Here is a 15379-nt window from a genome sequence, read left to right on the forward strand (position 1 = left end):
CCCCCCCCCGCCTCCAAGCTATCTCCAGCTCCTGTAAGCCCAAGAAGCTCCAAATGGATTCATTCATCTATCTATACTCTATAGACCTGGAACAGCAATAGTCTGTAAAGACAGACTATTTGTTTATTTTTATACAGACAGATTTTTTTTTTAATTTATTTTTCTCATTACTTTTAAAATTCTTTGCCTATGTATGTATTAGGGAGTAGGTACATGCACATGAATGCAGTAACCATGGAGGCCAGAAGAGGGTGCCTGATCCCACGGAGCTGGAATTTATAAGGGGTTGTGAGACACCTGATACAAACGCTAGGAACCAGACTGTGGACCTCTCCTAGAGCAGTATACACCCTTAACCACTGGGCCACCTCCTCAATGCCCCCTAGTTAGTCTCTTAATCCAGCCTAAATAAAGTTACCTTGGCACAGATGCATTATACACCACGTTCCATTAGCCTGCTGATATTTTATAGACTTTTAAACCCTATGCTTACACAATCTCAGAAGATGGAGGCCATATCAAGTCCTCCTTTAATGCTCCAGGCTAGTACGATCAAGTTTCTTCTTGGGAAAAACATTGAAACAAAAGAACAAAGTGAACGTACACCTTGCCGTATGCTTTGCAGGATCTTCGGCTGCAAGTCACACAACTGAATTCGGGAATCATGGCTAAGTCAGGTCACAGGAAAAAGCTTCTAGACACACAATGGACAGAAATCAATTCCCAAACCAAACCTAGGCTGGATCAGAGGGGCTTCTGGCAGAGTCCACCCAGGCTTGCACTGAGCAATTTTACTGCGGTGTTGGCTCTGAACTCATTGCACTGTACGGACTGCTACACCATGCACCAACAGCCATGGGAGCCCAAACTCCTCAGGTCACCCCTCAGGACCACTGTGTGTCATGGGCTGCAGTGTTTTCAGTATCCATACAACATTTCCTGCTCTTATAGAAATGGAATAGTCTAATTATAGAGACCAAAAGTTTTTAGTATCATTCTTAAAATGATATCATTTTGGATATCATTCTTCAGCACGTAAATTATCAAATTAGTATGTCTTTAGAGTCTACTGTGTTAGAACGCTTGATTTTAAAAGTTGTCACTGGAGTTTCTGACTCAAGTTTCATTTTTTTTTTAAAAACTGTGTTAGGTGATGTTGATTTGGAATTAGGACAAAATGTCCAACAATTTCTGAAAAGGTCCTAAACATACGCTTGCCATGTTGTAGTATATATTCATGCAAAATGGCACTCCTAGCTCTGATGATTTTAAAACCAAACTATTAATCTACTCTGAAAACACTGAAGACACACTATACCCTGTAGTATCCAATATTTGTCCAAGATTGATGCTTTATGTAAAAATAAGAGCAGCTACCTGCTTAACTCTGTTTGCTTTTGTCTTCAATAAATGGTAAAATTACACATATACTAAAGAACTGTTCTAAAGTCCATTTATGATTTATTATAGTAAATATATGCTTTGTACACCTATTTTATATACCTATATATCCAAGTGTCACACAGAATTTTTCTTTCCTTTTTTTTTTTTTTTTTTTTTTTTTTTTTTGGTTTTTTGAGACAGGGTTTCTCTGTGTAGCCCTGGCTGTCCTGAACTCTGTAGACCAGACTGGCCTCAAACTCAGAAATCCGCCTGCCTCTGCCACCCAAGTGCTGGGATTAAAGGCATGTGCCACCACAACCCGGCCATAATTTTCTTGAGTAAAGAGGTTTCCTAAGTGGAAAAAGTTTAAAGAAGCCTAGCTACGGTGTGGATCTCAAACGTCTTCCAGCACGGATATACTCTTGTGCCCAGTCTGGCACTCCTGGAAGGTGGTGAAACTTGGTGCAGCCTAGTGGGAGATTTGGAGTCAGTGGGTGTATGTCCTTCAAGGGGATTATGGGACTCAGTCTCATCTTCTTTCTCTTTCTTACTTTCTGAGCCCAAGGTGAACAGCTTTGCTCCACCCTGAACCTCCACTGTGAAGTGTGGAGGCCTCCCAAGACACCCTGGAGCCTCCATAGCTGTCAGACAAAACTTCTCTCCTTGGGAGGTGACTCCGCCAAGTATCTTCTATCATAACAGAAAATTGAGTAATACACTCAACATCCCAACTTGATTACAACCGAGCATGACCCCCAGTAGGCACTAATGGTGATGGCTTCCCCGGAGTGACCTTCAAGGTTTGCCCTTTCCAACGTAAGCCTTTATTCCTCGGGTCACAAGCATAGCCAGGAACATTTTACTGGGCTATTTCTTTCAGCCTCTTCATTTTTCTGCTTTTTTCCCCATTTTACTTTGTTGGTTGAACAAGCAGTATCCTCAGCATCTTGTCACCAGCCTGTGTACCCTGAGAGGAGGTGGCCGAATGGGATGGAGACTGACTCCAGTGGCCATGAAGGGCAGCCACATTCCTAGGCTTGGCCACTGCTATGCCCTGAGCCCCATGGAGCTCTGTGGCTCCAGCGTTTCTGAGAAGTTTCCAGTTAGTCAGCTTTCAAATGGATGAGTCCTGTGATAAATTAGACCAGGGTTTCTTAGCTTTTCATTTTTAGATACAGAATCTTTTGTGAAACCAAAAAATTTATCAAAGCCCACAGTATGGCTTAGTGGGTAAGGACACTTGCAGCTAAGCTCAACAGACCTGGGTTTGATTCCTAGAAGCCACATAGTGGAAGGAGAAAACCAACTTCCACCTCAGCATTTGTGGAACATGTACATGTGCATACCCTTACATGGACACACACATACACGCACACATGTGTGCACACACACACATACTCACACACACACACATACACACACACACACATACACACACACAGAGGAACATGGGCATGCATCTAATAAATACATAAACAAACAAATTAATCAAAGAAAGTTATAACACCTCTTACCAGAAAGGTTGACAAATGTAGATAACCGGAAATTTCGGGCACAGGTTTAGGAATCCAGAGTCTACTTGACAGGATACAAACACCCATTTGTTCTGTATGATTTCCCTGGGACTTGTGGGGGGGGCGGGTAGGGGGAGAGAGGAGGTAAGGGGAAGTGAGGAGGAACAGCCAGAGCAGAGAGAATGATTATGGGAGGAGAAAGGAAGGAAGAGAAAGTTAGGAGGGCCAGGGATGGGAAGGGAAAGGAAGCAAAGATAGGAGACTCCTTCTAAACCAAATCTCTACTTAGCTCTGTGTGCATGCAAGTGCTGCTTTGCTCTAGAGAGTTTTGTCTAAGTCAAACTGGACAAGGACAGCTGAATTACCAGCTTTCCCAAGAATGGTGAAAAGTTCGCTATCCACAACTAGAGGTGAGGGCTCCTAGTACTATTTCAGCTATTGCTTATTAAGAGGAAAGGAATATTGGCTTTGGTGCAAACAGCTATCCTTAAACACTACATGACTTCATATTGCCTAAAGAGAAGATGTACTTTATTAGGGTGGTTATTTGTTCTGAATGCTTGGGCCTGGGGGGGACTGGTTCATCTTTTGGTGAGATATAAGGCATGGTTCAAGAGAATAAAATAATACTGTTACCAAACACTTGCTCACTCTCAAAACTCAGAAACATAATTGAAGCTAAGACCAAGGTAAGGCTGCACTGGACAAGGCCACCCTTGCCTCCTTTCACCCACACCTTCACTGTCAAACGTCTCAAACAATTCCTATCCCATATTCATCATCTCCTAGTTATATACATGAGAGAAAATCACCACAACTTCCATGAAGATGAACTGTGGAGCGAGTGCTCTTTGCAAAATCCACCAGAACCCCATCTGCTTCTTTTCAGCAAATTAGGGGCATAGCCTGTTACAGGCATGAGAGTTGCAAATAGAACTAGGGGCCATTTGTGGGAACCCAACAGCGTATTCTTTGGTCTTACGATAGGAAAACCCTCGTCCACAAGACCTGCTGACTGCTCTTCCCACACTGAGGATTAGCTTGTGTGCACTTACAATTACTTTAGGTTGCATGTAAGTCAAAGAGAACACAAATGGGAGCCCAGTGGTTCCATGGAAGGAGGGTTGTTGCCTTGTAATCTCTGTGTCTCTTTATGGTGCCTTGAAAGTCTGTAGGGCTGAATGTGTCTCCTCGCTCTAACCTCTCCTCCCTCTCTAATTTTATTTGGTTCTTTTGCTTTCTGGGGGTCTCCCCAAGGGGCTGTCTCCTTCATGACTCATTCCCAAACTACCAACACCCCATAATGAAATCCCAAATTACCAAGACAGCTGAAATGTCCATGATGGATCATAGTCCTTTTTACAAGAATTAATGACTAGACAGATGACTTAAATAAGTAGCTGCACTAAAGAAGTCTAGTCCTTCACAATTCAGTCTCCAAAGTGAGTGAATTAGTCATCTGGGAGAGGAAGTCCAAAGACAGAGAAAAAAAAGTCACCAAGGGAATTGACACGCTGGAAATGACCCAAGCAGTAGTTCCGTAATTGAAAGAATCAATCAGTCAATTAAAAACTACAACAATAAGTGTCGGCACAAGGAAAGACCACAGGGAGGGATAAATTTCAGCAACAGAGGACAAAGTAGAGACAACAGTAAACCCAGACATAGATACAGGAAGACAAACTAATGAATAGAAACGGAAGGAACCCGGAACCTTTGGAAATCTGTCCTGTGAACAATCTTTTCACCGGGGCTCTTGTTTTCAAAGCACCAGAGTCCTGGCTTTCTTCTCTCCATCTGTGGCCCTTGAGAAAGTTCCAGGGGGATGACTCCAGGCAATGAGCCAAGGCTCAGCTGAAATCCTGCTTCATTCAGGCCTTCCCAACCCCTCAGTGGATGCACGCGCTCTCTCTCTCCTGGAAACTCCACAGTCTAATTTCCTCTTGGAACACTACTCCAGTTCTGCCCGATAGAGTATTAGGTACATTATGTTTCTACCAGACTCCGAGTTCCTCAAGGCAGTGCCTACATTTTACTGCTTGGTTCATAAGTATCTAAGCTAGAGTCTTGCACACAGTAGGTGTGCAACCAACATGCTGAAATGAAGCAAAGCTATTCTACTGAATTTCACTAGGCAATCTCCAACTTGTGTGTTCTGCATGGCAAACTGTAAGTGGGAGCCAGCCATGCGTCCACTTCTTCCCCCTTCCACTGATCTCTGTTCATGTCACCTATCCATTCCTATTCAAATTTCAGCTTCTCTCTCTTCCCAAAAGCTCCTTGTCTTTTCTATTTTCCATATATCACTGATTGGCAATTATAAGGTAAGGTACTAAAAAGAAGATATGAAATTAATTTGAAAAAGAAGCATAAAGCGTTAACAACGCACTTACTGATCTTTGGCCTGCAATTGATCCTGCAAATGACAGCTGCTGTTAAGCTAGGAGCTAACACTGGCGAAATCCTGCTTCTACAGGTGTACAGAGAGGCCATGCGTCAAACAGAGCAATGGTCTCCATGGTTCTACCCCGCAGGTCAGAGATGGATGCTCCATCTCTTGTGTCATCTTTTTAAACACTGGCTATCCAATTCGATGGTGTAAATGTTCACTGAGCATCTTCAAAGTACCAATCACAATGCTAACTGACAGACACAGAATGCAACTTGCCCTCACTCAGCTCAAAATATAAAAGAGACCCAACAGCTACATGGATAATTGAACATCCGAGGATAGTTAAGAATCTCCATGCAAATAAAAAGTATTATGTTTACAGTTAATCCCTGTCCCCCAAACAATTATAATCTGGGGCACATTCTCTGGACTTAGCTGTTGTATAAAAACCAAACTAGCAAAAATAAAATAATCCACTAATAAGTTAAACCTTGAAGTGCACTATATTGCACTGTTAAACACAGGCTGGTAAATACAGAGCTCTCCTTTCATAGGACCCGGAAGATGGCTCGCTGGGTGTTGGCACTTTCAGCTAAGCCTGATGACCTGCGCTCCATCCCTGGAACTGACATGGTGCAGAGAACCAACTTGTGCAAATTTTCCTCTGAGCTCCACACATGCATGGTGTATGGTGTATGCACACTCATATCCCTCTAAGTAAATAAATTAACGTTAAAATAAGATTTTTTTTTATCTTCTACAAAGTCTTCCTGAGGACCCTGTTGTCTTGTAGACCTTAGTTATAAATCATGACTGCTCTAGAGCTACGTAGAGCCAGAACCTGGAAGGCAATGAAATCTATCATCACACTTAATCCTCAAAGGACAACAGGAGACCTCATTCTCACCATAGCTTTACACACAGGGAAGCTGGGCTAGAAAGGTTAAACGGCCCGCCCAGAGCCAGTCAGTGGTAAAGTAGAATGTGGGATTGTAGGAAGTACATGAACGCAGAGCATGCCCCTTCCACTAGGGCTGGCACTTTACAATGATTCCATAACCAGTCACCTATACTTCTAATCCTCCCCTGTTGATAAATCCTGGGAGAGCAATGGACCAACATTTTTTTTTCTTTCTATTTCTTCAGTGCCTTGAATGTAAACTTGAGAAACACTTGGTGAATGAAGAGAAGTAGTGTGGCAAACAAGAATACCAGGTAAAGGAACTGACACAAAGAACTCACAGTGTGGTTGTCAGTGTCCAAGAGGCTTCCAGTGCCAGCAACTCCTCCAAGCTGCCTTCCTCCCACTGTGAATCAGTGCGGTCCTTGGAGCTGCTGAGTCGCCTCCCTGGCTACGTTGGGAAAGGTAAATGACAGCTCCGTGGAGAGACCCCCACAAAGGGCGACCAGTTCACCAGCAGTAACTAGTTGGCTACTGGAGATAGCTGCTTTTAGGGTGGAGCATCTAACCCTGGGAATGTCTCAGCCAACATCTGAATCCAATTCCATGGTAAATAATGAACCAAAACTACACAAGCAATCACTTGGGAGAACTAAGGCACAGAACTCATGAGAGAACAAATGGCCATTCTAAGTCATTAATAATGTTGGGAGGGGTATTTGTTACACAACATAATTGGCTAATATGCAAGACACAGGGTGATTCCACAAATGAAGATGACTAGAGATACAGGGATCAAAGGAATCGTCAGACAGGCTAAGGAATGGCAAGAACTTGAAGGGAACCTGCAGTGAAGCAGAGCAGAAGAAATCTTAACGGTCATTTGTCCAAGTCACTCGAAAGCTAAAGTCCATTGACAAAATAGTAAAACTCAGGGTTTGCATGAATGTAACCTGAAACCTCGACAGCCGACTTCCTCGGGCTGGCCTGCACGTGGTGAGGAATGGGGACACAGCGGCTCCCTGACATAGGTCGTTCACTTTCCATGGTTTCAGCTACGTATGGTCAACCACAGCCGGACAATCTTACATGGAAAACTAGAGAAATAAGTAACTCATAAGTTTCAAATAACTTTTCAATTGTGTGTTGTTATTATAATACACCAGTTGTAATTAGGCTGAGGGGAGATGTACCAGTCACATCAGGGATCATCTGCGGCAGCTGATCTCGGGGCATCTCTGAAATGAACTGAACAAGTTGACGGAGGGGAAGCGGATTGGGAGTAGAATGTGATTGGCCGAGATGCTGTGTGGTAGACATTGCTCCGAGATGTTTTAAACACCTCATTTTAACCCCCAAACATCATTATGTCCTCACATTAGCTCAACTCTCTTTTGCTTTCTTTCCCAGAAGGTGATACACCCGACGCTACTGATCTAAGGTAAAAGAACCAACAGACTACAGGAAAGGGCTAGCTCCTCGTGCTCCCCAACTCTCCACAGAAAAAGGGAAGTCAGAGAGTATCTGGTTGAGGCTCCAGCATGCAGGTAAGGATCTGCTTTTTACTGAGCATGTGAGAGCACACTTCCCTCATGTTGATTAGTGTGGCTCTTCAAAAATTAAAAAAAAAAAAAAAAAAAAAAAAAAAAAACAAACTTTCCTAGAGAAGAGCTCGACTTTTCACACCCACAACATTCTAAGTCCTGAGAGAAGTTAATTATTTTAGGGGCTAGTCATGAATTCCCCTGGAGGAGCAGCCCCTTCCTCATGTATTTGGATACAGGCCTCACCACAGAAAAGCACAGTGAACTATGTTATGTGGGAGCAACCTATAAAAGACACTGCCGTACACACATGATGTGCAAGATGTGGCAGAAGGGGGCTCAGAGCAAAACCCAAAGGGGTCAATTTTTGACCACTGTGTCATAGCCATGTGAAAAAAACATCATATGCTGGAATGAGAATAGGGAACAAGGTCTTTAAAGTCTACTCGAAGTATTTAAAATAACTGGCTACCCCTCTAAAAAAAATAAATCATAGTTCAATTTTGGGTGTGTATGTGTGTGTGTGTGTGTGTGTGTGTGTGTGTGTGTGTGTGTATATGAGTGCATACACATATAGAGAATTGGGCAGATAGAAAAGATGGCAGAAAAAGGCTTATAGAGTAATGGTCAAAATACTTCAGCATCTTTGTTAGAAAAGCCAACCCTTCAGCAATGACAAGCATCAGTGCTACTGTTAAGATCAGATGCAAAGGGAAAACCAACAAGAGAGTCCAGTAATGCTCACCAAGAGTGTAGGGTCAGTGGATAACGCTAGAAAAGTTTCTCTAGATAAAAATGATCATAAAGATCCTTTGTCAGGAAAATGATTGAATCCTTAAAATAACTGGCTTCACACACTACAGGGTATCATTAGCCAAGAGGCCAGCGTGATTGCAAATGGCTGCTCTGCTGCCCAAGACCCAGGTTTAAAGAGAGCCCATGACTCAGTGACAGCAAGTTCTCGGAGGTGTAGCCTCGTGCATAAAGTTCAAGCTGTATCTCTTGCCATTTACCTCAGCACCAAGCCTACCAAGCAAGTGGGTGTGTGGCTAATGTGGATGCTAACAATAACAGAGCCCACACCATGTCTCCTCAAAGAGCTAGAGTCAAAAGGTTTGAGACCCCCAGTATTTCCTTGCTCTCAGCTTTTACCGTCATTGAAGCCGTCGCTGGTAGCCGCATGGGTAAATGGTGACTGAGCCCGGGGCTCCTCGCTCAGAGAGTAGCTGTGCTCAGCCTGGATGAGAGGCGCTGGTGATGTAGGAGATGGCTCCACCTCCATCGACACGCTCTTCTCTGAGAGGAACGGGTCATTCAGGAGCTGACCCAAGACGTTCTGGGAAAACTCATCCAAGAGCTCCGAGAAGTGCTGCAGGAAGCAGAGGAGGAAGAAGTCAGGTTCTCCTACTCTTGATCCGACATCCCACACACATACCACAAGGCAAACAGACATTCGGTCACTCATAAGGTCCACGTGTCTATCCAACCACGGCAGTGGGGCTGGAGAGAAAGCTCTGTTGGTATATGTCAGGCTGCACAAAGCATGAAGACCCGCGTCTGATTCCCAGTACACACATGAAAGCACACACATGGTGCCACACATCTATAAGGCCAGTGCTGGAGAATCAGAGACAGGTTGACTCCCAAGGGCTCACTGGCCAGTCAGCCCTAATTGAAGAACCCCAAAGACAAGGTGACCACTCGGTAAAGAAGACTCTAGGGTTGATCTCGGGCCTGTGCTCATGCATACACATGCAAACACAACCAATGTTTACTGGTTTAAATTAACCATAATTTATTATTCCCTGTTACTCCGTGATTGAGTGAGGAACTGACTTTATTAAGGTGCCCTGGTACAGTCACACCGACCTATGTGTTTGGCTAGGGGTTGGGCTAGCAAGCTGGACACCTGGGCCCTCATTCAAGGAAGCTAGGTGGGGCTCCCCGACAGAATGGTAGAAGCCTTCCATCAAGGACAGCATGAAAGATGAATGACCCCAGAATCATACATCACTGTTACCCAATATCCTGTCTCCACGGACTCTCTAGCCACAGCAAATGACAAGCTAGCCTAGAGCCACAGGATGGCACAACATAACTCTAATTCCTGGGAGAAAAAAAAAATGGTAAAATCCACTGCAGATGAGTGTGCATGGAGGATGGTGGGATTCCCTGAGGGCCATTGCCACAATGAACAACCACATTCTGTACTAGTAACATCAAACCACTACAGTGGGACTACAGAGCAGTGATCCTGTTTCCACAGCATGAGAGAGTGGCTATCGTAAGGTGCCCACAATAGAAGTAGTGCTTGCTATTAGTTTGGATCTAGAATGTTCCCCCTAAAGTCTGTAAAGTCAGAGTGTGGGGCCTAGCAGGGACCCTTCGGGTCATAGATGAAATGCTCTTAAAGGGGATCCTGGGATCTTTCTTTTCTCCTTTTCACTTTTCAGCCATGAAACGAGCAGTCCTGTTCTGCCATGCACCCGGACATTAAGGAATGCTGGCTTGCCCAAAGCAACAGCATCAGCAAAAACCAATTAGGCAAAGAAATCAATTATGCAAAGTGGCCAATTATGCAAAGGAATCTCTACCATGGAAGCCAAAGGAAACATTTTCTCTTTGTAAGTTGATCATATCAGACAAGCAAGCCTTGAAAATAACTGACAGCCACTTGTCTCTGTTCTCTCCTGCTGCAGGATATCTAATCACACTGTGAACCCTGAGATTATGTTATTTACTGGGGGAAAAGCCGTTTCTAGTTGTGTACACACATCTGATCCCTCTGGCTGGAATACAGTCACGACCTTAGTACACAACTTTAATCCCAAACAATGAAGGTAAAGTTAGTTTGTAGAAGGAAGCACTCATGTTTGAAAGTGAGTGGCAGACAAAGTGACGAATCAGAGAAAAATTTGGATAGAATATAACCAACTCAGCCAGGCAGTGATGGCGCACGCCTTTAATCCCAGCGCTTGGGAGGTAGAGACAGGAGGATTTCTGAGTTCGAGGCCAGCCTGGTCTACAGAGTGAGTTCCAGGACAGCTAGGGCTACACAGAGAAACCCTGTCTCGAAAAAAAAAAAAAAAAAAAAAAAAGAAAGAAAGAAAGAAAGAAAGAAAGAAAAAGAAAAAAAAAGAAAAGAAATTCTGCTCTTGCTGGCGAGATGGCTCAGTGGATAAGAGCACTGACTGCTCTTCCGAAGGTCCTGAGTTCAAATCCTAGCAGCCACATGGTGGCTCACAACCTTTCGTAAAGAGATCTGACGACCTCTTCTGGTGCGTCTGAAGATAGCTACAGTGTACTTATGTATAATAATAAATAAATCTTTAAAAAAAAAAAAAAAGAATATACCCAACTCTCAGGAGAAGAGAGAGAAAAAGGAAGCTACTTAAGGGGCAGTGCAGAAAGTGCAGGAGGAGAGAGGGGAGGATGAGGAGGAAACAGTTTTCCTGGGAGAGTTATAGAGAGACAGGATGCAAAGAGAGAACAAGCTAGACACAGGTAAAGACAGAGAAGGAGCAGGAGATAGAGGATTAGAACATTGCTGGAGTTAGTTTGAGGCCAAGCAGAACAATTCAGGAGAGGCTGAGAGAGAGAAGCCAGATTGAATCAGTTAGCTTGGAGAGGAGCTTGAGTCAGAACAGCTGAGTTGACCAGACAGCCAGACCTCAGAAAGGACCAAGGAAGGGTGAGCTTATTCAGCAGCAAATCTCAGAGGCTAAAAACATTCTAGGCCTAGATAACATTGTACGGAGGCTCGAAGCTTCCAGGACTAGGCCTAGGTTAGCGGACAGAGGAAGGAAACCTCAGGCAAATAAAAGATTCTTTGACACTCTCCACTAGATTTTTGTTTCTCTCTCAGTTTTCATTAATTTCTTGAACAGTTTCCCACCCTCCATCTCTAGTTTTGTTGCCTTCCAAGCCCCTGCCATGCCATGGACATGCTATAGGAGTAGCTTATACGGAACATGCGGGGTTACTATGTCCCCTACTCCACTGCCCCACATTGGAGGAGATGGAGCCCCATTAATCTTCCCTCCACCAGTGTACCAGTGCTGTGAGGGTCTCCACCTTACACTTCTCATTGCACTGTTGGTATGCCGGACTAGGTAATTCTTATAGTTTTGGTGAGGAGGTAATGGCCGTAGTGTGCTCGTGTGTGTGTGTGTGTGTGTGTGTGTGCACGCATGTGTGTGTGCACACGTGTGTGCGTGTGCGCGTGTGCATGTGTGTGTATGTGTGTATGCATGTGTGTGTGCTAGTGTGTGTGTGCATGTGTGTGCATGTGTGTGCATGTGTGTGTATGTGTGTGTATGCATGTGTGTGCTCATGTGTGTGTACACGCATGTGTGTGTATGTGTGTGTATGCATGTGCGTGTGTGCATGTGTGTGCATGTGTGCGTATGTGTGCTCATGTGTGTGTACACGCATGTGTGTGTGTGTGTGCGCGTGTGTGCTTGTGTGTTGGTATGGGGATGAGAAGGGGGATTGCTGTGTGCTTTACAGTATCCTGAATCTATACTGCCTAGAAGTCAGAAACACTCCCCCTTGGGTATGACAACCAAAACTTTCTCCCCAAACTGCCAAGTGTCGAAGCATCTCCATACTGAAGCCATCCTCAGCACCTATAATTCTCTATATACACTTGCATTTTCAACAGGAAGCTGGCTCACCATCCTACTACTTATACGACACTTGTCCTCAGACGCCAACAACATCCTTAGAGGTTGTGTCCAAGATGAGAAGAAAATTCACAGATTTTTGCAGCTACCAAATGTCAAACTTGAGGAGGACCCAGGGACACAAAATAAGTGAGATAGAAAAGACCCAGGCCTACGCAAGGCATGGCCACTTACGATAGGGCCAGGATATCTCAAACTTCTTCATATATAGCAACCATCTGGAGAAACTGAAGGTGGAGATTCTGAATCCCGTGTATGCGGAGGGACCCAAGAACTTCCTCTGTAACCAGCTGAGTCCAGTGAGGAGCAGGGCAGCTGTAAGGCTAAGATTTGAACCAGATTTCTGGTTCTATAGTAAGCCAAGGTCAGTGTATGGTTCCCTAGGCAGCCTACACTTCCGGCCTGATGGATTGAAGGATGGTGACTTTTATGAGGTGTTTGACAGAGCTCCCCTCGAGGAAAAAAATCACAGAAACAGAAAGGAGTAAATAACGTAAAGCATAATACACAAATGTGAGGACTGGATACGGCCTGCCCATTTCCAAACCGACATTGTGTCCCAAGCTGAAAGGTCGAGCTAAGCTGGTCCTACTGAGCCTCTAGCATCCCACCCTGTTCCATCCGGAGGCGAGGCGAAGCTGCCCAAGCTGGCCGGCTTTGTTGACACCCTGTTTTCTTTCTCTAGAGCAGCACTAATGAATGTTTTCATGAGCATCCTCTCGATAACCAATAATAAACCTCCTAGCTGTGTTTGCCCTCCTCAGGCTCCCCCTACTTTGGATGATACAGTAATTATCATGTTATGAAACAATTTAGCCCTAATGACAGGCAGCCCTGAAAAATTCACAGTCATTAGCAAGCGCTTCATCATAACCTCCCCCTCTGGGGAAAAGGGGTTCCTTGGAAGCAAGGACTAACAGTGCCTAGCCACCCACCATGGAACCTAACAAAGGTAACCACTGAGTGGGGCCAGGGACTAAAGAGATATGCTCAACCAGTCCCACCAGACGCCGTGGCACAGAGCAGTAACATGGTTCTAGTTAGGCCTACGCGAGGCTTTGGTCTTGAGGATGCACCAGACAGGACAGCCTCCCCATGCTGGTACAGAGCTCAGATCAGAATCAGTGTATCACACAGCAAGGTATTATGGTCTGGGAGGCGGGGAAGTCCATAACCAGAGAAAAGAACAAAGTGGGCCTCAAAGAGGGAATCCTTCTGAGCCCTTCAGATACTCTAACAAGTAATTCAAGGGGGTTATATAAATGTAGTTTAGTTGTTTCTGAGAAAATAGCATAGCATTTTACCACCCTGCCTATTAATTAACCAAGCTTTACTAGCTTACTTCCATAGCCTGCTCCAGACTCCACGATCACAGCAATTGTGTGAAGTTCCCTGGCAACCCACAGTCCAGTATCTCATTCATCTATCACAAGACCTTGAACTAGGGTCCCCTTCTTTCTAACTGATGGGCCTTTCCTCACCTTGCTTCTCCTAGGAAAGAGATATTTCAGCCTTGCAGTTGAGATCCATGGAAAGTTCTTCACCGTAGCTTAGGTAGTGTGGTAGGCTTGCCTGAGGAACTGAATGGCTGACCTATCAGATCTTCTCCTGTGAGAGAGACACATCTCTGAACCAACGAGAACTCTGTGGCTTATGACACTTGAGGACTAGGTCCAGGGTTGTGCTGTTGATGAAGGATGGCACTGAGGTTCCATGCCGAGCTCAAGGGCTTTTTCTCACAGCGTGCTGCCTCACCGCAGTCTGCCTCTAACGCTAAGCACACGGACTCACAGAGCAGCCATGTACTAATGAGCATGTGAGAACGGTACTGGAGAGTGTTCGGTGGAGAAGTCCCTAGCAAGGCCTTCTATGATTCCTGAGCAGAGGAGATGGAGTCATTTCTGCTACAGGGTTCAGAGTCATCTGAGTTGCAGCTGGGCTAAACCCCACTTCATGACAGATGTGTTCCCTGCCACTCAGTGAAGACACTGGGTGACTTCTTTCAGAGATTTATAAATGGTGTCATCAATAATAAGGGCACACTAAGGGAAAACTTGGGGTTTTTTTGGTTGTTGTTGTTGTTGTTTGTTTTCTGGTCAAGAGGATGAAATCTCTGGCCTGGGTGGAGACCTTAGCTTCCAGTTGGGCAGGTCAATAAGCAGCCTATGAGACCAGCCCTAGGAAGGCAGTCTTACATTAAGTTATACAAAAGACATAGAGTAATGATCCCTTTATGGAGATAACAGACTTAACTATTTCTTCTCAGAATTCCAGTCCCCGCCTAGCAAAGCAGCTTACAGGGCTGAAGCCCTATGGTGTCTAAAGTCACCCGGCTTTTCTGATTTACTCAGAAAAGCACAGCATGTCCCTTTCTTCTCCCTGTCTCTGTTCCAAACATACCTCCTCTGGTACTTGGGCTTCTTCACTTTTTCTAAAACTCGCCTTTCAGCCATGTGGTCATTTGTCTACCATGTAGCTGGCTGACCTCCGTGTCAGCTTAACTCAAGTGGCATGGCTTTTTGTCCTTCTCCAGACATGGCTACACACATGGCCTATAACCTGAGAGCTATAGTAGCGGAGGCAGGGGAATTGCTGGGCTTGCTGGCTACCAGCCTTGGTCCAGGTTCAGAGAGAGCCCTTGTCTCAAGAGAATAAGGCAGAGAATAATATGCACCTAACGTCTTCTTCTGGTCTCCATGCAGAGATGTATGTACACACACACACACACACACACACACACACACACACACACACACAGAGAGAGAGAGAGAGAGAGAGAGGTGAGAGAGGTGGGGGTAAAGAAAAGTGACCTGATGCTAATAATGTCACCTGCTCCAAGATCTGAGTTCACGAGGGCCAGGAGAAAGAAACGAGTTGGGAAGATAACCAAGGGATTGTAAGTTCAAGTAGGTGGCACACAGACTTCCTACTATCTCCCTCAGAGCACTCCCCCCCCCCCC

General features: G+C 44.9%; 1 protein-coding gene across 2 annotated transcripts in view; it reads right to left on the reverse strand.

Annotated features, from left to right (window-relative positions):
- The window catches only part of Creb3l2 (cAMP responsive element binding protein 3 like 2), a 120903-nt gene that overhangs the window by 43462 nt on the left and 62062 nt on the right, over positions 1-15379 (reverse strand). For both annotated transcript variants that reach the window (XM_031381548.1, XM_031381547.1), the window contains exon 2: positions 8887-9103. In XM_031381548.1, coding sequence (XP_031237408.1) covers positions 8887-9103 — 217 coding nt within the window. The remainder of the gene's footprint in view (positions 1-8886; positions 9104-15379) is intronic.

The sequence above is a fragment of the Mastomys coucha genome, unplaced genomic scaffold (genome assembly GCF_008632895.1).
Source record: "Mastomys coucha isolate ucsf_1 unplaced genomic scaffold, UCSF_Mcou_1 pScaffold20, whole genome shotgun sequence".
Taxonomy (NCBI): Eukaryota; Metazoa; Chordata; class Mammalia; order Rodentia; family Muridae; genus Mastomys; species Mastomys coucha.